The following is a 23,870-nucleotide window of genomic DNA, read 5'->3' as shown; positions in this document are numbered from 1 at the left end:
TTGATTTATTATTTCTATCCTTGAATTTTTGATAAGGGTACTATTTTTTGATATAAATCAATTAATAAAGTTAATTCTTCAGATGTCTATTATTTTAGGTTATATATACAAATTGTTTAAAATCTCAGACATCTGAACAGTCACAGAGTCTAGAATCTTTCTTTTTTCTAATCAAATTATCTTAAGGTTAAAATACGTTTTTTTTGACATAAAATGATTAAAACTAAGAACATGTTCTTCTAGCCTTTGAACTTATAAATTTTATGAATGTCTGTATATTATGTATAAAATAATTTATATAATAAAATACTTTTAGAGGATGAGATTAAATACACTGCAAATAGTCACATAGTAAAGATCATTGCTAGAGAGATGTCATTGTGGTTAAGAGTTTGGATTCTTAAATATAACATACCTGAATTGTATCTTATCTATTTTTAGCTATGTAACTTTTTGAAATTTCTTAGCCCCAGTTTTTCAAATTACTTAACCTTGATTTCCTTATTTGTAAGAAGGACCATATTCACAGAATTCTGAAGGTTAAAGTAACTAGTTTACATAATATGCCCAGTACATAAGCACTCAGTCTATATTATTTCTGGTTTTTCTCAAAATTATTTTATCTCTTAATTTCTGTGGCATCTTTCTTCTCTTTCTCTTTTCTCCTTCTTATTCATCTCATCAGATACCTCTCTTAAATGCTGTTTCCCAGGGGTTATTCCAGGCCATCTTCTTTCTGTGGCACTTCAGACACATGTATCCATGTTTGTTAGACCATTCTTGTATATTACATAGACATCTCAAATTCAACACATTCTTATTATCTTCTTATCTTAATCTCCCATCCTGTTGTTATCATTAATGAATGTTAACATCATTTCTCTTACTGCCAGAATTAGATACCTGGGTATTAACAACTCCTAGCTCTTTCCCAGCCTACCCACACCTTTTCAATCAATCAATTCTAACTATTCTACCTTCTAAATGTCCAGTCCATCTCCTTTTCTTCAACTTCCCTTTATTACATAAGTTCTTCTCTTGCCCTAAATTGTTTCTTGTCTTTTTTTTTTTTTTAAAGATTTATTTATTTATTCATACAGAACTGGAGTACAAGCCAGAGATGCAGAGAGTGAGAGAATTCACCAGGGACAGAGTGGGGAGCAGAACAGGCAGATCGACTAAGTACACTGCTGAGGGGAGCAGTGGGCGGGTCGGGAGAGTTCTGCCCTGCTATGAGGTCACCTCTGGGGCAGGCGGGAATCGAACCCATGCAGAAGTGGCTTTAGCTTCTCAGTGCTGTGCTTTAACCCGCTGCGCCACCAGGGCGGGCCTGTTTCTTGTATTTTAATGGGATCTGCTCCTTGGACTCTTTCCGTTGGATCTATTTTATATAGTATAGCCAAAATCTTTCACAACTGACAAACTGACCCCATTAATACCTTTTTAAAAATACTTCAGGCCTCTCTCTGGTGGTGTGATGGGTTAAAGCACCACATTATGAATCTCTCCAAAACCCCTGCAGCATGAGTTCAATTCCTGGCCAAAGAGCTGCCCACATGGTGTGCAGACCCCTCCTGACCCACCCGCTGGTCCCCTCAGCATTGTATTTTAGTAGATTTGCCTGTTCTGATCCCACTCTGTCTCTGGTGAATCCTCTCACCCATCACACCTCTGGCCTGTACCTTGGTTCTGTAAGCATCAATAAATAAATCTTGAAATATAAAAAGTATTTCAGTGGTGGGCCTCCCTGGTGGCACAATGGGTTAATTCTTAGTACTACAAAGCTTATTATCAGCCACTGCAGTACCAGTTTAATCTCTGGCCAGGGGGCTTACCTACATGGCATGGCAGACCTCTCTTGTCTCGCCTTCTGCTCCTCTCAGGAGTGTATTTCAGTTGATCTGCCTGTTCTGCTCCCCACTCTGTCTCTGGTGAGTTTTCTCACTGTCCCCCCCCCAACATCTCTGGCCTGTACCCCAGTTCTTGTATGCATAAATAAATAAATAAAACTTTTTTAAAAAATACTTCAGTGACATCCCGTTAACCCTTAGAATTTTTTTAAATAACCCTGCCATGTAACTCACATCTGCTGTGTCTTGTTTCAGCAGTTTGTTTCTGTTTTTCCCCCCTTTTTTAAACATTCTATGTGTCAGTCATGCTAGACCACTTTCAGTTTCTCAAATGTACATTTCTGTGTCTCATTTCTGATTCTTTGCCCTTTTTAGGTTTGTCCCTGTTAGATGGATATTTTCTCTTGTTTGTACCATCCTTTTTCCAGCTAAACTAGCTAATCCTAGTCATATACCAGGTTTCTCTTTAATTTTTAATCTTCAGGCACATTTTACGTGATACCTAGGCTATAGAACCTTCTACCATATGTTTCCATTGTATCCTGTAGTTGTATTATTTACAAATACTTGTTGTCTCCCCTCCTCAGAGATGAAGGTGAGGTTCATAGCTGTGCTCTTCATCTTTTATGTTCACAGTGCTTCATGTACTTAGCAATTCTCTAGTAAATATTTGTTGTTAATGAATCAATCCTCCATTGCCTAGTTTTTTTTTCCATCTTTCTTTAATTTTGAATATCCTTAGAACTGATTCCACTACTACACTAAACTGAGCATTGTTTTCCTAGTAAGTCTAATTACTGACTCCTGTATCTTCCCCCTGTATCTCTGCATTCTGCTTCTTCCGCTCACATTACTTTCTAAGGTCACCATGGGCCTTCTAATTCCCAAATGTTGCTACCTTTTCCTTTGGTTTTCAGTATTTACCAGTGTTACCTGCCTTTTTCATTTTCAGTCTTCACTTGGGTTCCATAGTTGTGTATTTTCTGTATTATAGCTTTATCACTTTAGTGCAGTGACTAAATATGTATTTCGGCTTAACCTTTTCTGGTGTTTAATTCTGCATGTCTATTAAAATATTTTACTGATACTTAATTAAGAATGTCTAAAACCAAATACCTTTTCTTTAGGATACAAATAGAAAATACTTCATCCTTTGTTTTATTCCTCTTCTTTTTTTTTTTTTCATTTAATTGAAGTTAATTTATCTGTAATGAAGTACTCAGTTTCTAAACCTATCATTCCATGACTTTGACTAGTGCAGAGGAATTATAAAATTTTTATTACTTTGGAAAGTTTGCTTATTCTCCTTTCCAATAAATACCTACTGTCGTTGGAATCCTAAAATGTTTTTATCTTCCATCTGGTTTCTTTCAGCATATTTTTTAAATTCTTATTCATGTAGTTATACTTACCTATAGCTTGTTCTTTTTATTGCTGATTTCATCCACAGTCCGTCCATTTATTGTTGATGGGCAGATAAACTATTTAAGAAATCCCAAGTAACCTGAAGTGTTTTGCCATTTTACATTCTTACTACTAATACAGTTTTGCTTGTATCCTCTTTAACTTTTAGTGTTACTAAGCTTTTTAATTTCAGTCATGCTAGTAAGTATAGTTTATGTTTTGTTTTCAGGTATCTTATGACTTTGTATCTGTCCCATTTTTCTGTGATAAAATGTAGGTTTCTCTAGGAAGGATCTGTATGTCTTGATTCTATGCATCTTGTGATCTTGCACATAGTAACAGCTAAGCAAATACTTACTGACCTGGTACTTTGTAAGTGTGCTTCGGGATGAACCCATGATTAAGGACATACTGGTTTAATGAATGCAAATAAATGCAAAGGTTCTTTCTCTTTATACTCGTATTATTTATGTCATATTTCAGGTCAGTTTACATTGCGAGACATGTATGAACAATTTCAAAATATCATGAAAATGGGCCCCTTCAGTCAGATCTTGGTGAGTAATCCTGAAGTTTCTGTCTTCTTTTGTTTTTCACTAGAATTTCTAAGAGTCATTGTGCTTAGTTTTTTTTTAATTGAAATAATATTGCACTATAACATTATATAAGTTTCAGATGTTCATCTTGGAAAATCAGTAATATTTATCTGCTATATGAAGGTCACTGATAAAAGTCCAAATCTGAAAAAAAAAATGTGCAAAATGATGTAAAAATAAACTTTGTAAAAAAAAAAAGATTATATGTATTTGCTCTTTAAAAAAAAAAAGTCCAAATCTGTTCTTCACCATGATGCTGTCACCTTTTTCCTGATTTACCTACCTCTTCCTCCTTTCCTAATTTTGTTTTATTTAGTTCATCTGTTTCTTTTCTCTGTTTACCACATGTAAGTAAAGTTAATTTTAAAAAATATTTTGGTAAAAATAAATATTTTAAGACTGAAGTGTCAAAATTCAGCCAATAATTAAAATTTGAACAATATGAACAATTAATCTTAAAGTATTATCAGTAATATGTTTAAATTTTCAGGGGATGATCCCTGGTTTTGGGACAGATTTTATGAGCAAAGGAAATGAACAAGAGTCAATGGCAAGGCTAAAGAAATTAATGACCATAATGGATAGTATGAATGATCAAGGTAAGATGGCACATTGCTTGACTCAGACAATGTTCTGAATATCACTAAATTTAGAGTTTCACTGTTTTTGTGTGTGTATGTGTGGGAGAACTGGGGGAAAAGTTAAGACTGTAAGTTATTGTTAGGTAGATTTGTAGCTGCTTGGAAGCTCTTAGTCAAAGGGTTGTGATTATTGTGTTGAATTTATCATTGAGAGAAATGTCTAATATAGTGCTTCTCGGTGTATTTCATAGAAAAAAAACTAGTTCTTCATGATGTTCATAGAAATAACTTAACAGGGGTATTCTGTGATCACATAAATGTGAGGGATTTGGGGTTAAAAAAGCTTGTAGGTTTAAAGTCTTCTCAAATCCTTAATGCATCAATATGATTCTGTAAGAGAATACAGAATAGTTTAAGCAATGTTCACCAACTTATTTTGTCTGAGCTCTTACACTTCCCATCTTCTCAGCGGTATATTGCTCTTTCTCTATATTCCTGTATCATCATGTGTCCTAAATTTCCAGGTCCTTTGTCTGGTCTTCAGCCCATTAGCATTTCTACACTCTGGCTCCTTCATGTTTTCTCCAGTTATTTAGCCCCCTTCTTATCCCACCCAGCAGATAATGTCAAACATTTATCACCCATTTTCAGCTCTTTTACATTGCTACTTCACCTCATATACAGATTTTTGTCATTGAATTTCCTAAACCTTTGGCTAGCTTACTTATAAGGTTATGACAGCCACAAACCACACATAAAACTTTTTAAACAATGTTTATTCATCAATAAAATGTTTTATTTTCAATCTATCCTTATCTACTGACTCCTCACTCCATTCTCCCTTGCTGCATACAGATACAAACATTCACAAGTTCATACTTTCTGGGCATCTCTCCCTCATGATTTTACTCCTCATCTCTTTTCAGTCCACCTTTTTTTTTAAAACAAAGTGTTTTTTCCCCTAAGATTTGCTTATTTATGCATACAAAAACTAGACTACAGGCCAGAGGTTTGGGGTGGGGGGTGAGAGGATTCACTAGAGACAGAGTGGGGAATAGGCAGACAGCTCGAAATACACTGCTGAGGAGAGCAGCGGGTAGGTCAGAAGGTCTGCTACACCATGTGGGTCACCACCCTAGCAGGGATTGAACCTATGCTGCAGTGGCTGTGGATAGCTCCACAGTGGTGTACTTAACCTCTTGTGCCACCAGGGAGAGCCCCAGTCCAGCTTCTTAAAAGACTAGTATTCTTTGCAAACTACTGAAATTAACTTTTTTCTCTACCATTACTCTGAGATAGAGCTTACAAAAATTTCCAGTAACCTACTAGCCTCCTCCAATGGAGAATTTTTAGTTTTTTTCTTTGCCCTTTACAACATTGGCTATTGTTGATCACCTTTTCCCCTTGGTTTCCATTATATTATTACCCTTTACTGTTTTCATGATGAATCCCAAACTTCTAATCCTAGCAAGCAAATTCTGATATAGTCTTGTCCTTACCTACTTTTGCAACCTCTTATCTCTCTCAGCTTTTAACCTTCCTTGGTTCCTTCCACACAAACCTATTTCCATTTATTCTTGGAACCCATGTTATACTGACTCCTTTCTCTCTCTCTCTTTTTTTTTTAAAGATTTCTTTATGTACACATACAGAACTGGGGTATAGGCCCGAGGTGCAGGGGTGGTGAGAGGATTCACCAGAGACAGAGTAGGGAGAAGAACAGGCAGACTGATGAAGTATACTGCTGAGGGGAGCAGTGGGGGTTAGGAGAGACCTGCCATGCCAGATGGGTTACCTCCCTGTCTAGGGATCGAACTTATACCGAAGTGGCTGTGGCCAGCTTTGCAGTGCTGTGCTATAATACATTGTGCCACCAGGGAGGGCCCTACTTTCTCTTGTCCTTCATGAATATTTGATTAAGAAAAATCTCCAGCATGAGACCTCCTGACTATCTTCTTTAAATTATGCCTTCTTCTGCTGTTTCTTAATGCTGTCATGTTGTTTACCATGACGTGCTGTCATTAATTGATTTTCTTTTTCTCACTCCGTTTCAGCTCTTGGAAGAATCTGATACATATTTCCTAAAATTTGTTTTAATATTTTATTTTTGTGTAGAAGAACTGGGGTGTAGGCCAGAGGTACAGGGGTTGGGGGTAGGGGCGAAGATTCACCAGAGACAAAACAGGGAGCATAACAGGAAAGATTTACTGAAATACACTGCTGAGGGGAGCAGTAGGCCAGATGGAAGAGGTCTGCTGAGTCATGTGCGTTAGCTCCCTGGGATTGAACTTAGGCCTTTTCCATGGTAGTGCTGAGACTTAACCCTAAAGCCACCAGGGAGGTCCAATTTCCTAAATATTTTTTTCTCTCTCTCTTTTTTAAGATATATCTATTTATGCACACAGAACTGGGGTACAGGCCAGAGGGCCAGGGGTGATGAGAGGATTCACCAGAGACAGAGTGGGGAGCAAAACAGGCAGATGGATGAAAAACACTGCTGAGGGGAGCAGCAGGATGTGGGTCAGGAGTGTTCTGCTGCACCATGTGGATCACCTCTGGCACTGGGGATCAAACTGGCATGAAGCTGCTGCGGCTCGCTTGCAGTGCTGTGCTTTAACCTGCTGCACCACCAGGGAGGGCCCCAATTTCCTAAATATTTTATAGTAAAGATGTGGTATAAAAGTTGCACTCATGAAATGGGTCTAGAGATTTTAACTGTTAATTTATTTTGAGGCACTATGCTCTTTGTGTTGCATTGGTACTCAAACTTCAGCTCACTTCTGAACAATATAATTAGAGGATACAGACTAATTAGAAGATATAGTTAGGAAATCATGATGATTAACGGAGTTCTAAACCATACATAAGAGGAAGAGTCAAAAGAGTTGAATATTAGTTACCTGAGAAAATTTGCAGGAGACATGACAGTTCTTAAACATTTGAAAGTCTTACTCTTTGTGCTGACAAGGATGCATTTATGTGAGTAGAAGCAGTACCAGGAAAACATACTTCATTTCAGTATGTGAAAAGATTTTTTATAATTACTGATATAATAGAATGACGTAGATTTCTTTACTTTAGATCAAATGGGTCCTCTCTCCTGGAGATATTGAGGTGGCACCAAGATGACCACTGATTGAGGCATATTGTAGAGAGAATGCAGATGTAATAAACATTTTTACTAAAGTATTGGTGAGATTGTATAAAACTAAAGTCAGAAGAAGGGCTTTTCGTATTCTACTGGAGGGAATTCTGTATGTTACAGAAAGGATTAAAGTTTATTTTTATTTATTTATTTGTTTGTTTGTTTGTTTGTTTATTTGTTTATTTATTTAAAGGATTTATTTATTCATACAGAACTGGGGTACAGGCCAGAGGCTCAGGGGCGGTGAGAGGCTTCACCAGAGACAGAGTGGGGAGCAGAACAGGCAGATCCACGAAGTACACTGCTGAGGGGAGCAGCGGGCGGGTCAGGAAAGGTCTGCCGCGCCATGTGTATCTCTTCCGGGGCAGGCAGGGATCAAACTCATGCGGAAGTGGTTTAAGCTTCTTTGTACTGTGCTTTAACCCGCTGCGCCACCTTTAGGGAGGACCCTAAAGTTTAATTTTTAAAAATCAGATGCATACATGGCAAATAATAACATTTGTTAAATCTGGTAGTACATGTAACTATTATATTTGGTTTTCTGTGGGTAAATAGAAATTTGCACACAATTGCTTTGAATGATAAATGTTCATTGTAGTAATTGAGAGTAATTGACCTTTGTTCACAGAACTTGATAGTACTGATGGTGCCAAGGTTTTTAGTAAGCAACCAGGAAGAATCCAAAGGGTAGCAAGAGGATCAGGTGTGTCAACAAGAGATGTTCAAGAACTTTTGACACAATATACCAAATTTGCACAGATGGTAAAAAAGATGGGCGGTATCAAAGGACTTTTCAAAGGTAAGAAAAACAAGCTAACCATTAGTACCTAGAAAGAAAGAAGTTGAGAAACTAAAATTTAAAGCCAGATTGTACTTCTAGTATTGTAAAATAAATTGTTTAATTTAATGTTATATTCAGGTGCTTCCAGAATTTATAATGTGATATGATTTATGTTTTCAGATTTAAGGTAATAAATACTAAAATTTAAAAACATTACGATTTTATTTTTACAAAAATGGCATACATATTAAAGAAAATTTAGAGAATATGTGAAAATATAAAAACAAATCTAAATTCCTAGTACTTTAATTTCCCATTATGAATCCCATGCATCCTATGAAATAATGATAACTACTAGTGTTGTTCTGATACATCATGACTAATTTTCCTTATTGTCAAATATTCTTTAAAATATACTTATTTATATGTAAATAGTCTTTAAGTTCTCCAGAACAGATGAGTGGATCAAGAAAATGTGGTATATTTACAAAATGGAATACTGTACAGCAATCAAAAAGATAAGCTCATGCCATTTGTGGCAACATAGATGGAGCTTGAAGGATAATGCTAAGTGAGATTAGTCAGAAGGAGAAAGATAAATACTAATATATTACTAATATGTACAATATAAAGTTACCCAATTAATAAAGACAAGCTGAAAAACTAATCCCTGACAGCTGACTATAGAATTTATGCACCAAAGTAGGAAGAGGTTGGGATTGGGGTTAGGACAGGAATAAAGAGGAAAGGAGGCATAGAGGTCTGTAGTGGTAGAATATGGGTAAGTTGGTGGTGGTTGCAATTTGGTGGTAATATCTGATAGAGGTACCACAATTTTTCCTTAGTTAAAGATAAATTAATTCAATATAATTTATTCAATATAATACCACTTTGTTGGATATTCAGGCTGATTAATCCACTTATATATCTATCAGGATCAGTATCAGTCCTAGTATTACTTTTCTGTAGTCTTCTATGAGGCCAGTGATTTTGTCTGTTTCAATCATAAACGGTAAGTGATAAATTTCATCATTTAATAATTGCAATTTCTTAGTCAGTTGTATTTTTCATTGTGTTTTATAGAATACTAATTTTAACATTTCTTCATATAATTGCTGGTTTGAATTTTTTAGTGAATCACCCCTAATGTTCCTTATTCATTTATTAATTTTTTTACTTCATTGCTTTTTTGTTTTAAAGATTTATTTATTTATGCATACAGAACTGGGGTACAGGCCAGAGGTGCAGGGGCAGTGAGAGGATTTACCAAAGACAGAGTGGGGAACAGAACAGGCCGACTGATGAAGTACACTGCTGAGGGGAGCAGTGGGTGGGTTAGGAGAGGCCTGCCATTCCATGTGGATCACCTCTAGGGTGGGGTTTGAACTCATGCTGAAGTGGCTTTAGCTTCTTAGTTCTGTGCTTTAACCTGCTGCTTAGTTCTGTGCTTTAACCCGCTGTGCCACCAGGGGGAGCCCTCCTTCATTGCTTTTTAATAACTTTAAAATTCTTGGCTTATGTTGGCAAATATTTTTCTCCAGTCTTTCCTTTTAATTAAAAATTTTTTAAAAAAATATTTCATTTGTTTATGCATACTGAACTCTGGTACAGGACAGAGGTGCAGGGGCGGTGAGAGGATTTACCAGAGACAAAGTGGGAAACAAAACAGGCAAATTGATGAAATACATTGCTGAGAGGAGCAGCAGGAGAGATAGGAGAGGTCTGCCTTGCCCAGTGCGTCACCTCCCTGGCTGGGGATCAAACTCATGCTGAAACAGGAGCGGCTAGCTTTGTAATGCTGTGCATCACCAAGAAGGGCCCTTTTCCCAGTTTTTCATTGGTCTCTTATTTTTATTATATTTTTTAATGACCAGAAGTTTTTATTTTTAATGTAGTTGACCCCATCAGTCATTTTCTTTTGTGTCGTTTATGCTTACAAAAACCTTCTCTGTGTTGATAATAGGCACATGTATTTTTTTTTCTTCTCATTTTTGTTTTATAAATTTGTTTTTCATTCCATCTGGAATTTATTTTGCACTATATTGTATAAGGTAAAAAGAAGTTTTTTCCCAACGAGTTCACCAATTATCCAGTCCTCATTTACCTTTTCTGCCAATATTGTAAACAACTATCAAAATGAGTTCATTGTTTTTTAAAATGTTAATTACACAAGCTCCAAAGACAACAGAATGCCATGACTAGCTTTCTGAAAGGACTACTGCAGATTTATCCATTAGGTCCTGTCTAAGCATTGATTACTCAGTAAAGGCACAGCCAAGATGGAATGGGCAGTGTATATGGCACAAATTCTTGTCAGAACAAACTCTTGATGTTTTTTTAGATGCATTAAGTTCTTAAAAATACACTCCGAGTGCCCTCCCTGGTGGTGCAGCAGGTTAAAGCACAGCACTATGAAGCTATTGCAGCCACTGCAGCACAAATTTGATCCTCGGCGAGGGAGGTGACCCACATGGCAAGGAAGACCTCTCCTGACCTGCCCTCTGCTCCCCTTAGCAGTATACTTCATCAGTCTGCCTTTTCTGCTCCCCACTCTGTTGCTGGTGAAGCCTCTCCCCACCCCTGCACCTCTGGCCCTTACTCCTGTTCAGTATGCATATATAAATCTTTTTTTTTTAAAGATTTATTTATGTATGCATACAGAACTGGGGTAAGGGCCAGAGGTGCAGGGGTGGGGAGAGGCTTCACCAGTGACAGATTGGGGAGCAGAACAGGCTGATCGATGGAGTACGCTGCTGAGGAGAGCAGTAGGCAGGTCAGGAGAAGTCTGCCGTGCCATGTGGGTCACCTCTCAGGCGGGATCAAACTCCTGCTGAAGTGGCTTTAGCTTCTCAGTGCTGTGCTTTAACCCGCTGCACCACCAGGGAGGGCCCCATAAATAAATCTTTTAAAAAATACTATTACAATAATCACCAACAGGTGACAAATTTACTTTACACAGATTTTTCAATCATGAAAACCTTTTTCAGGTTGTATCATGTTTTAAGACATCTTTTTTATGCATAGTTTTGAATTCACAAATATATGTGAATAAACAACTTTTTAGCATTCTCCCATGCCACTGTTAACAGTTGTTAAAACTTATAGTTAATAATCTGGATGGAAGTAGTTTTGCTTATATTGACTAACTTACAGGTATAAATAAAGTATAGACCTTAAGAAAGTCCCTTAAGTTTAATATCACTTGTTCTTTCTCAAAAATATGTATATAATTGAGATAGATTAAAATAATTTTTAGAGTAATAAAATTTAGGTGAGTTTTTTCTTTTTATTCACTTCAGTCAATTAATGTAATCTTATTTTTTTTTTCAGTTGATTCAATTCAATAACATACTGTTCTGTGATATCCTGTTGCTTTGTATATTAAGCCAAAACTTTTTTTCAGGTGGTGATATGTCTAAGAATGTGAGCCAGTCACAGATGGCAAAATTGAATCAACAGATGGCCAAAATGATGGATCCAAGAGTTCTTCATCACATGGGTAAATGCAAAGTTTTTGCCACTTGCTAATATACAGTGTAATTTAAAAGGGTTGAGTTTTAATAAGTCATTGCTGTGACATTATGAAAATGTGGTCAAAAGATAGGTACATTAAAGCAAATGGCCATTTGTGTTCACAATATATAAAAACAGCTATATATAAGCTGAGATTTTATTCACTCCTTTGCTGCCATGTGTGATTTTGAGCAAGATACTTCATCATTTTTTGTTAATGCTATTCTAGTAACCTTTTGCGCTAATTTGGAACCCTAATATTTTAGGGTTAAACTTTGAAATTAGATGAGGATTTTGAAACCCAGTTGTACTTTTACTGTGTAACCTATGAAAAGTTCTTTAATATTTCTCAATTTCATTTTTCCTTTCTATAATATCACAGATAATAGCTCATCAAGAAATTGTGATAATTAAATGAATTAATACTTGTGAAGGCATTTACTACAGTTTTGGGCATATAGTAGATATTTAAGTGGTAATTTTTTTCTTCCTCTGAGTCCTATGAAATTACTCCCTTTACTCTCCCTCCTTCCTCCCCACCACATGATTAATTACTGCTTACAGCAAGACTCTTTGGACTTCCCAGAAAAATATATTTTATTTAGATGTATTAAGTCTGCTGTGTAAAGGTAACTATTCTAAGATCTTTTCATGTATTATTTATCCTTACAACTTGACAAGGTAATTTATTCTCTTCTATAGATGAGGATACTAGTGATAATATAATTTTTTAATTGGTATGTTCCTTAAAGCTAATGACCAAATTGCAGTCAGACCCAGTATATTTCTTCGAAGTTAGGCAAAACTAATTTTTCAAATCTGCTTAGTAATTACCTGGTTTTATTCTACTAATATTTCAAATCTGCTTAATAATTATCTGGTTTTACTCTTTTATTCTAGGTGGTATGGCAGGACTTCAGTCAATGATGAGGCAGTTTCAACAGGGTGCCGCTGGCAATATGAAAGGCATGATGGGATTCAATAATATGTAAAAGAAGATGCCTTAATATAAACTGACTTAGTTGATCACACTTTGCTGAGACCTCAGAGTTTCCCTCCTTTTTGAAAATGGGGGGAGGGGAGGGAAATATTTTTCTTGCCTATCTTGCCCTTATTCTTTTTTTTTATCTTCCCCTCTTCTCTTTTTCCTTCTTTCCTTATTCACTCATTCCCATTTGATGTAGGTAGGGAAGAATATATGGTTTTGTGGAAATCATTATATTTTTGCTTTAGATTTTCTTTTGTTAGTTTTCACCATCATAACACTTAAGAAAAAAAAAATCATGATGTAAAATTTTAGTACTTAAAAGTTTTTAATCTCACAGGCCAAGCTTTACACTTGTAAATGGTCCTGGTCAGTAGTTACATGATGTCTCAATAAAAGTGCTGTAAAATAAACTTCAAAGTCATTATAAGTTAAGGGGTTGTTAACTTTCTTTATGTTTCAAAATTATCTATGTATCAATCAAAAGGCAGACAGAAAAGCCAGTGGGTATATGTCATTTAAAACTTTTCATTGAGGTATACCTTTAATAGGAAATATAGTAGAGTTACTTAATTTTTGTTTAACTTAGAATAATTACACAATTTTGCCATAGAAAATCTTAGCTCTGCCATTTAAATAGTTATTGTGAATTTGGTTGCAGTTCACAACATTTTTTGTATATAAATTGCATTTTTTACCTCATATTTTTGAAGCCTAAAAGGCAATATTTGATTTTTTTTGAAAAACCAATTTTGTTATGTTTCTTACATATCAAAAATATGCTTGAAAAAAATTGATATACTTTGGTGATAATAGCTAATGTGTAGCCCTCCTAATGGGAAAATAATTGAAAATATTAGGGCTATCTCTACTATATATTAAAAATAATGAGACCATGAGAAGGTTGATTTGGTTATTGATTACTTTGGATTGCTGAACAATTTGCTTAGGAAAATGGCTTTTAAATAACTTATGGAATTAATTTAAAACACTTAGGATATTTATACTGATTCATTATTGACATCATGAAGATAATAGATATGGTATATAGCAATGTATTTTGAGCTAGGATGAACTGATCTTCAGCAAAGAATTGATTTGTAGTAGAAGGAGAGAGAGTGAAAAATAGTAGCTAGCTTTTATAGTATTAATTTTTTATGACTTAAGTGTTTTAAAAAGGTCTTATAAGCCAAAGCATCTGTAAAAAAAACAGTTACATAAAGAATGCAACTGATTTTCATATTTACTGGGGCAAAGATTTTATATCCCATTAAATTATTTTCACCAGCTAAAAAACAAATTATAGAACATTGTATACCTTGTAAAAATGTTGTATCTTGTTTTCTGCAGAAATGTTTTCTGCAAAGTCCAGCTTTAGAAAATTGATAAAAGTAAAAATACTGTTCTCCAAATTAGTTTATAATTAAAGTGATGCAAACCACCTTTTCTGGGCATGCATTTTTGTGACTTCTGTCTTTGGGGTACCATTTCTGCATTTTGACCAAAAAGGAGATGAGACATTCAGCCACACTTCAGGACTTCAGGTACTGTTTTTAGTATTTTTATGTCTTATGCAAATTGTATTTTCCAGACACAAAAGTAACAGTGGCAAAAGGAAATCTAAAGGTCCAGAATACCGAGTTTTCATTTCTCTTACCTCTTCTGTAAAATGAGGATACTGAAGATGCTCTCTAAAATTCTGATTCCATTAACTCCACAGTGGCATCTTCAGTTACAAAAGCCACTACTCTTCAGTTTTCATGTTTTTATCAAGGTACTAATATTTCACAGCATAAGTACTGTATACCAAATCAAATCTTTTACTAATTTGAACAACTTTCCTTTATCTTTCACTTATAAAATTGTTTCTGTAGCTTTTTGACACCTTTATATTTCTAACTAGACCACTAGCTAGATCTAATATCACACAAGATTTGATTCTTCCTGAATGTTATTGTAATGTTGCAAACATAAAACTAAAATTCCTTAAGCTTACAAAGCTTATTTAAATTAGAAACAAGTTAAGAAATGTATTATCAAAACTACAATACCAAGAAAGAATAAATAATTTAATGTTCTCCTGGAAGTATAATATTTTCTGGGGTATAAGATATAAGGTGTGTATATATACACAATACATTGTAATTTTATGAATTTTTTAAGAAAAATTAAGTATTCCATCATATAGTAAAAGTGATTTTAAAGTGTGATACATAAACCATTATTTTGTACAAATAAATACAGCATATTATAATGTGAGAGGAAGCCCTATATTATCATAATTTATAATATGCTAGCTTTGTGTAGAATACAATATCTCATAGCTAAAAAGAAATGTAATGTTAATAACACAGATGACAGAACCAGGAAATGTACTAAAATTAAAGTCTCATCTTTCATATTACTGTAAGTAAATAAACCTTATTTCAGTGACTATAGGGGATCTAAAAAAGTAAATCATAGTGTAAAATAAAGTTGAATGAGTTTCTTTTACAGGTAACTCTAGTACATGTAAACATTTTGGTGAAAAATGGAACAAAGCATTAAATGTGAAGACATTTCAGCTTGATGCTTGTGTGCACGGTAAAATCAAGTGTTTTACTATTTGAATACAGAGAGCAGCTATGGAATTTAAATAAACTCTGATAACTAAAATCCCCAATGAACATAGATGCAGCAAATACTGATAAATTGAATTCAACAGTGTATCACAAGATTATATGTCATGATCAAGTGGGACTTACCCCAGGCACGCTAAGATAGTTAATATATACAAATCAATTACTGTAATACATCCTAGCAACAGAAGTAAGGAGAAATAATCATATAATAGCAATAGGTGCAGAGAAAGCATTTGATAAGATTCAGCACCCTATTATGTTAAAAACTCTTAAACAAGATGGGAATCATGAAAAGGCCATTTATCACAAACCAATAGCAATATTCTAAAGCTAAAAAAGAGAGCTTTCCCCTAAAGACTGAGAACAGGGCAACGATACCCATTGTCATCACTCTCACTTAATATTAGAGGTATTGGCCAGTGCTATTAGAAAAACAGGAAATAAAAGGGAGTCCAAGTTGGAAAAAAAGTGAAACTATCATTATTCACAGGCAATATGATACTATATATAGAAAATTCTAAAGTCTTATCAGAAATTGCTAGAAATAATAAAAATGACAAAGTTACAAAATCAACACACCAAATCCATAGCCTTTTCATATAACAAAGCATAAACAGGAAACAAAAGAAATCAAGAAAATAACTCCACTTAAGTTATTTCAAAAAGAAATTCCTTATAGCGCTCCCTGGTGGCACAGGGATTAAAGTCTTAGCACGATCAAGCTATCACCTAGCCAACGTTCAGTTTAACACCCTGTTTGCTTTTGAACCAAGAGTTGCAGGAATTAATTATGGATTTATATCTCAAATGTTCTGGGGTTAGTTTAAATTTATCTTCTAGATCAGTTGTGTAGTCTATAGTTTATTATTTGTGTAAAATACTAATGTGAAATTTTGCTGGCAGATTTTTCTTTACACATTACCATGAGTGTAGTTAACAGGCCATTGAGTAGTGCTAACCCAAGACTCTAGGCCTGTCTCTACTGTTGACCTCTTATATGCAATATGGACATTTAATTTGAATACAAGGTTATTTTCAGATACTTTTAAACTGCTAATTATGGCACACTTTCATTGATAATACTGTGCTATACAAGTTCTTTGTTTTGGGCATGCATACACTAGCATACATTATGCATACATAGCAGTTCTGTCCTTAATTTTCTCCTTGAAAAAACAATTTGAAGAGCATGACTTTCAGCTTCTCGTAGTTTAAAATGTCTCTAATTAGCCTAAAACAACGGATCATAAAATGCAAGTACAATAAGAAGTTGCCAGCAGGACCTGCTTGTAAGAGACTTTCACATCCCTTAAAGCCTTACATTAAGAAAATCTCACTAGCTGGGTCTTAGACTCTTCTGACACAGCTGCATAAACAATTTCCTTCTTGTTGGAAGCAGAATGGAGTAATATCCTGTGACTATGCTCAATTTTTCTTAAGCAACATATGCTACATTTTTGTCTCTTTTCAGAGAAATGTACCGTAGCTGCATCAGTTAGGAAATACATTTGTCAGCTATGAATATAGGTCTGTTTTAGCAGTGAAAATTGTAATTTTTGGATTTTCACTTCCAAAAACTGTCAACTTGGAAAAATAATACCCATATAAACATTCCACGAATTTTTAATAATGAAAATTGTTGATTACCCTTTTTGCCATTGGGAGGAAAGAGATTGTGAATGCAAGTAATGTAGAGCTATCTTGTTTATGTAATGTAGAGCTATCTTGTTTATTCATGGCATCCTTAATATTGAATAAGTGGCTTTTTTCCTTTTCAATTTAATGCAGTTTGTTTTTGCTGTTTTGTATACTGTCTCAATTCTTTGCTAATGCCTCTAAACAGCATTAGATCATGTTACTAATTTGTTTACCTCAGCAACATGCTAACTTAATTTTGTTACCAGAATACAGATTGTGAGTCTCCAATTTTTAGTGTAGATGGTTTTCAGATGATCAGTTTTTGTTTTTAAGGTTTATGGTTTGCTATTTATCATAGTTATATCCAAAATAGAAAGTGTAGAAAAACATTAAGCAGACATTAGGGAAAAAGAACTTTTGGACAGGAGAAAAAGGAATATAGAAGGCTTATTGACCTTGCTGGTGCCATGCTGAGTAAGAAAGTAAGTGATAACTTTGCAGAGCATTTCTGAATTTTAAGTGGCATGAAAATGGAATTTAAAGTACGAAATGAAGCCCCCTGTAGCTAAAATAATGCATTTTACTTTCTACCTCTACAATTTGTGTAAAATTCACCAGAAATTTTTCATATTAAAATTACAATAAAAAAGCATTTACCCGGAAATGAACCTACTAATTTGGGGAAAAAACAGTCATGACTTCTAAATTTGGGGGAAGCCTGGGGTGTCTCCTCTTACACTCACAAATGCCACCAAAACAAACCAATGCCACCAAAACATATTCCTATATTTGTCGAAATGGGAGTTTCCTTGCTGTTGTCCTTTGCTTTCCTTCAGGTCTTAAAATTCCCACAATATGATTAAGTATTTCAGATAAGTGTAAGCAAAATTCACCTTTGAGGCTCTCATTTCAAAGGCATTTCGGGTAGACTGTCATTCCGTGTTAGGAGCAGAATATAGCATGAGCCATAGAACTTAAAACATTTTCAGCAACCATATCTCATTGACACAAGCCTTTGAAGCACACTAGGAAAGTGCTCTCGTCTTCCAAGCGCAGGAAACCAAGGTCTGGGAGGGTGACTGTCCCAGAAGCAGCAGCGAGGCGCTGCCCAGTGCTGGAAGCCCGGCTCCAGGTACAGGTACGAGGCATGACGTCACCGCTGGTGCCAGGCGGCGGCACTCCCGCCGCGCGGCGCGCGGGGCCGGAAGCGCCGCTGCAGAGGCCCCGCCCTGCACTAGTCGCTAATCCCGCCTCCCTCGCGGTGTCGTCCGAGCTGAGATTGCCGAGTCGGGTGGGCGAGGCGCCGCCCGGCCCCGCCCCTGAGAGCCGTAGCCCCTCCCGCTGTGGCGTGGCCCGTGTGGCCTAGGCGGGCGCTGCGGGTGGGTCCCCTTCCCGACAGCCGGCTCGATCAGCCTCTGGCCGGGGAGGCGGGGGATGGAAGTGGGCTTGTCGGCCACTACGTTCTATCTCGCTTGCGCAAGCAGCCCTGCGGCGGCGGCGACCATGGAGCGGGAGCCAGTGAGCCGCGCGGAAGGAGGAGAAGCTGTCACAGCCTCGGGAGCTGCGGCCACCGCGGCGTTCAGGGAACCGGCGCCGCAGGTAGGTTCGGCCCCAAGGGAGGTGGCGGCGTCACTTGGCTGAGGCCGGAGAGACCAGGCTTCTCTCTGCCTGGTCGACCGGCTGCTCCCTTTGGCCTGCCCGGCCTTCCTCAGAGCAGGCCTCTCGCTGGAGGTGCGTTTCGGGGCTCCTCTTCGCTACATCCGAGCCTCGACTCCAGAGACACCCGCCGGGTTGGAGTAGGGGCGCCAGAGAGGGCAAGGGCGGGATCCTCACTACTACCCGGGCCCCCCTCAAAAACCCGCACCCCTTCGGCTGCGGCTGCCAGGGGTTTCCTGAGTGAGAGACTCCTGTTTCCGACTTGGGAGAAGGAAGGCGTGTCCGGGAAAGGGGGTCCTTAAAGTAGCTGGAAGTCTTCTCCTTGCCACCTGCCCTTAAGTTAACTAATAGCAATTTTGTGACAAGCGTGTACAGACTTGATTTCACTTAAATTTGTTAAGTGCTGAATGAGGTGGGCTTTATCCGTATTTCGCTGCGGAGGTAACCAAGGCTTAGGGCTTGCTCTATCCAATTAGAAATGCAATGTGAGCTGCATTGTAAATTATACATTTTCGAATGGCCAAGCTTGAAAAGTGAAAAGAAGCTAGGTGAAATTAATATACTTTTACTATCAAGCAACTCGACAAATAATAGGAAAGTTATCAACATCCTGTTTGACACACCTTCCTTAGTACTAAGTCTTTGAAAATCCTGTGTATATTTTACACCTACTGCACTTCTCATTTAGAATTAGCCACATTTCAGGTGAGCATTAACCATCTGTCGTTAGTGGTTAAAGTATTGAGACAAAGCTTAGAAGTTTGTTTGGTTTTGGATTTGGTGGTCTTAAGTAGTAGTGTAAGATCTTTGACCAAGTAAAACTAATGTGGAATTGCTTTAACTGAAACTAGCTTAGGAGTATACAGTTTGGCTACCCAAAACCTCCAGTTGCTTCTGTGTAGAAGGCTTCCCACCTTCTTTGTAAATGAAGCTTTTAAGTAGCTTCACTTTTGAGAATACCTGAATTATTAATAAGACATTTTCTCCAAACTGCAGATTCCTAGAGAATAAATAGTGCCTGAATGTGAGTGTAGCTCATATAGTACAAGATGTAGTTTGCTTTAACAAAAACTTTTCTATATACTAGTTTTTCTACGAAATTTGTTTTTCCTCCTACTTGAGAAGGAGGAAGGTAACCTACAAGAAAGTATTCCAAAGCAGCACTTATTGATTAGGGAGCCACTTTTCATTTTCAGTTGAGTCCTGTTGTTGACAAGCACACTTGAATTCCACAATACTTGCTGTGTTTTCTTTTTTTAAGATTTATTTATTTATTTATCTATACAAGAACTGGGCCACAGTCCAGAGGTGAGGTGAGGGGATGAGAGGATCCACCAGAGATAGAGCAGGAAAAAGAACAAGCAGATCTACTGAAATACTTTGCTGAAGGGTGCAGCTGGTGAGACTGGAGAGGTCTGAGGTCTGCTGCACCATGTGGTCACCTCGGGAGCTGGGCTGTGGACAGCCTCTTAGTGCTGTGCTTTAACCCCTTGCGTCACCAGGATGTGTTTTCTAGTTGAATTTTCTGCCTCTTACCATATGTCTTCACCACTGCTTCAGCTTTGAATTTTACCAGCAGCAAAGTAAATTTACCTGTACTGATATACCAGGTAAATGTTGTTTAAAGAGAGAGGGTCTTTGTTTTGGTTTAGTGGTGTAAAGTTATTTTCACATTCTTGTTCAAAAATGATAAATATTTAAACGAGCAAAAAACCAAAAAGTCCTAGGAATATACCCTTACCAGTGATACCTCACATTCACATTCCCCAAAAGTAACTATTAACTTTTTGGTGTATTTTTTTTGGAATTTCCTGTGTGTTTACAATCTCTTCCTCCTTAATCTAGGTTCATACTATACAAACTGAATTCTAACTTTTCTTTTTTGCTCTCTCATTTACATTCCTGAAGCAGAAACATACTCCGAATGCCTAGGGGATTGAACACACTAAGAGGGAGGAAGCCTATGAGGTGGATACTTGGGTAGAAAGACTGCAATTCTATGTTCTTTTTTGTTTTGTTACAGTTGAGAAATTCCAGATGCCATATAGGAAAAGGAGTAAGTGCCATTAGTTTTGAATTATGCCTCAAATCAGGCCAGCTAATACCTGTTGTGACATTCTAGCCAGCAGCTTCTCTGAGCCAGCTTTTAATTGAAATCTTTGTTTCATTATTATTAAAGGAGTTAAAATTTTAGTGTTAATCATTCATTTGTTTAGCACCTCTGCTGCTACCAACCATTTAAGCTGTGGGAGGAACAGTAGGCTAAAGGATATAACAAGTAAGGTTACACACTGCCTCTCCCACTTGGTGAAGGCCATAGGATGAATTCCAAATATAGTATAAATTTCAAAGAGATACTGAATACTATGAGAGTATATAAAAAGAAAATTACCATTAAAACCAGATCCTGAGAAGCATGATAAGCAGAGTTACAATCCAATTTATCATAAAATGTAATGACATTTTATTGACATCAGGTCTCATAGCTTCCTGGTGTTATGAAACTATCAAATTTTGTTTTTGGATTTGGAGTTGTGAAAAATGGAATTTGTGTAATTGACAGTGAAATTTTTCTTAGTGAAATTTCTTAGTGAAATTTCTCAGTGAAATTTACTGTTTATCTGTAAAAATGAAATGGTTTGAAAAATTCAGAAAAAATTTCATTTTGTAATTGTAGGAAATTATGTACTAATTTATTTTCTGGTTGTTTATTAACCATCATTACTTTACTTCATTGTCTCCTTTACCCTTCACACCCCTACGTAGAAGCTGAAATCACATATTGTAGATTGTCTTTCTCAGATACTTTTTCTTTCCAGTCTGGTTCTTTTATATGAGGAGATGATGAATTATAGCCGATAGGCCAGATCCTGCCAGCCATCTGTTTATATGAAGTTTTATTGGAACATAGCTATACCCACTTATTACGTATTATCCATGACTGCTTTTACAGAGTTCAGGCTATCAGAACTTAAAATACTAAACTCTAACCTTTATAAGTTTGCTTATTACTTCAGATGATAAACCTAAAACTTGGGTTTTAGTATATTAAAAATGATTAAATTTATAAAAGACAACTGGTATTTAAATGAAAATCTCTTTAACAAAATTTTATATGAAATGTGATTACAGCAAATAAAATATCATTTTTAATTATATGTTATGTGTAGAGAATACTAATCTAAGTTATGTTTATAGTTATTAGAATGAAAAATATGAGCCATATTTTAACTTTTTCCTTTGCAGTTTATTTTTTTTTTAAAGATTTATTTATTTGTGCATACAGAACTGGGGTACAGGCCAGAGACTCAGGGGTGGTGAAAGACTTTACCAGAGACAGAGTGGGGAGCAGAACAGGCAGATCGACGAAGTACACTGCTGAGAGGAGCAGCAGGCGGGTCAGGAGAGGTCTGCCACGCCATGTGGTCACCTCCAGGGCAGGCGGGAATCGAACTCATGCGAAAGTGGTTTCAGCTTCTTAGTGTTGTGCTTTAACCTGCTGCGCCACCAGGGAGGACCTTTGCAGTTTATTTTTAACCTTTTGGAAAGGATGGGTAAGACTCAGAGTTAATGGAGATATTAGCTAAGTTTATATTAATTGTTATGACTAACCAGAATGTTTTGACTTGTTAAAATTGTCTTAAGGAAAATACAGTAGTTGAGCCAATGAAAATATACCTCTTCTCCTTTGCCTGTGTTTTATAAAGGAAAAATTAAACCAATAAGAAGCTGTTTCTGCTCTGCTTGGGGTAGGTTGGAGTCAGAATGGAATAGGGGCAGAATGGTGCATGGTTATGGGTTGTGAAGGACTTATTTCTATTCACTGATTGGAACTATGACAGTCAGATCCATCCAGTTAGTATGATATCTGGTGTTCTTACCCAGCTCTTCTAACTTTCTCTTGCCTGTAAAGAGATTAAAAAAGCTGACTCATATATCAAAATAAACCATTAATGTCAGGACAATCATAAACCAAATCTTATTTCAAGGGGAAAAATGAGATTGGGGTGCTGTGACTCCCCGTGCCTTCAGGATGAGGAGTGGAAGAAAGTTGGCTTGAGTGAACCATTTTATTTATGAAGACAATAAATTAACTGTTGTCTTTTATTAAAGCTTGGGGTTTGTTCGAACTCTCAGGATAGGCTAGAGATAATTGCGGTTTTAGTTTTTCAAGTTAATCCATAAGTAGCCCATGCCATTCTCATCTTAGTTCACTGTACAGCAGTTACAGTTATTGACAATAATGTTCACCTATACCATGGAATAGTGTATGAGTTCTTTGGGTTGAATATACTTGAGTTCAAGTCATAACTAAAAATTAAACTTGTCTTTGGGAAGTAAAAGGCAGAAAGGAGCCACATCTATTGATATTTTCTAAGAAGGAACATAGAAGATTGAGGAACAATGCATGAATATAAAGTTATTTTGCTTGTTTCATTCGGCAATTTTGTCTCACTAAGTTTCTGTCAGTATAATTCCATCTCAGCAACTGCCGTTCAAAAACTTACCTAGTGGTTGAACAATAAGTAGGTTTAAATTATATTTGGTCATACTATAAGAATTCTTTGTGGGAAACTTTTGGACGTTGGACTGTCCCAGATGACACTAGACATTGTCTCCAACCATGACAGTGTTGTGGTCTTGTATTATTTTGCTTTAACTTAATTTTAAAATTCTATCAAGTATACATGAATATATTCTCATCACCATGACAAAGCAAACAACAAAATACAAAAAGAGTAAAAGCCCCCTGACTACTCCCTTGCCTGCACCTCTCCCCTCATCTTTATACCTATTCCTAGGAGTAACCACTGTTGCCAGATTGTCATAGTTACTTGTGCTGTTCCTTTTTGAAATCGAGTAAGAAAATCCATAGCGACTTTCTTAGAAAGCCTTTAAACTTGAGGCAAATGGCAGTGAAAAGCTCTTTATCCTCCTGTACAATATGCATTTACTCTGATGAATATTGAAACAAGGCTATATATATATATATATATATATATATATATATGGTGTAAAATTAGTATTTCCCTAGGAGTGAAATTTGTATATAATTAGAGTTCCATAGACTGTAGTTTTAAAATTAATAAAATATTATTA

At 36.3% G+C, this 23,870-nt stretch overlaps 2 protein-coding genes across 3 annotated transcripts in view; both read left to right on the top strand.

The window, feature by feature from the left end:
• Nucleotides 1-13,290, top strand: part of SRP54 (signal recognition particle 54kDa) — a 43,180-nt gene extending 29,890 nt beyond the window's left edge. The window contains exons 12-16 of one of the 2 annotated variants that reach the window (XM_004681942.2): nucleotides 3,738-3,811; nucleotides 4,341-4,449; nucleotides 8,205-8,375; nucleotides 11,761-11,856; nucleotides 12,771-13,290. In XM_004681942.2, the coding sequence (XP_004681999.1) occupies nucleotides 3,738-3,811; nucleotides 4,341-4,449; nucleotides 8,205-8,375; nucleotides 11,761-11,856; nucleotides 12,771-12,862 (542 nt within the window). In that variant the 3' untranslated portion in view covers nucleotides 12,863-13,290. The remainder of the gene's footprint in view (nucleotides 1-3,737; nucleotides 3,812-4,340; nucleotides 4,450-8,204; nucleotides 8,376-11,760; nucleotides 11,857-12,770) is intronic. The other variant, XM_012724619.1, reaches the window with a different exon arrangement.
• Nucleotides 13,291-18,436: 5,146 nt separating this feature from the next.
• The window catches only part of FAM177A1 (family with sequence similarity 177, member A1), a 23,041-nt gene continuing 17,607 nt past the window's right edge, over nucleotides 18,437-23,870 (top strand). The window contains exon 1 of the mRNA XM_004681941.2: nucleotides 18,437-18,713. Coding sequence (XP_004681998.1) covers nucleotides 18,549-18,713 — 165 coding nt within the window. The 5' untranslated portion in view covers nucleotides 18,437-18,548. The remainder of the gene's footprint in view (nucleotides 18,714-23,870) is intronic.

This window comes from Condylura cristata, unplaced genomic scaffold (genome assembly GCF_000260355.1).
Source record: "Condylura cristata isolate star-nosed mole 26May11 unplaced genomic scaffold, ConCri1.0 scaffold00013, whole genome shotgun sequence".
Classification (NCBI taxonomy): domain Eukaryota; kingdom Metazoa; phylum Chordata; class Mammalia; order Eulipotyphla; family Talpidae; genus Condylura; species Condylura cristata.
The sequence above is the reverse complement of the archived record's forward strand: the minus strand, read 5'-3'. Positions and strand labels throughout refer to the sequence as shown.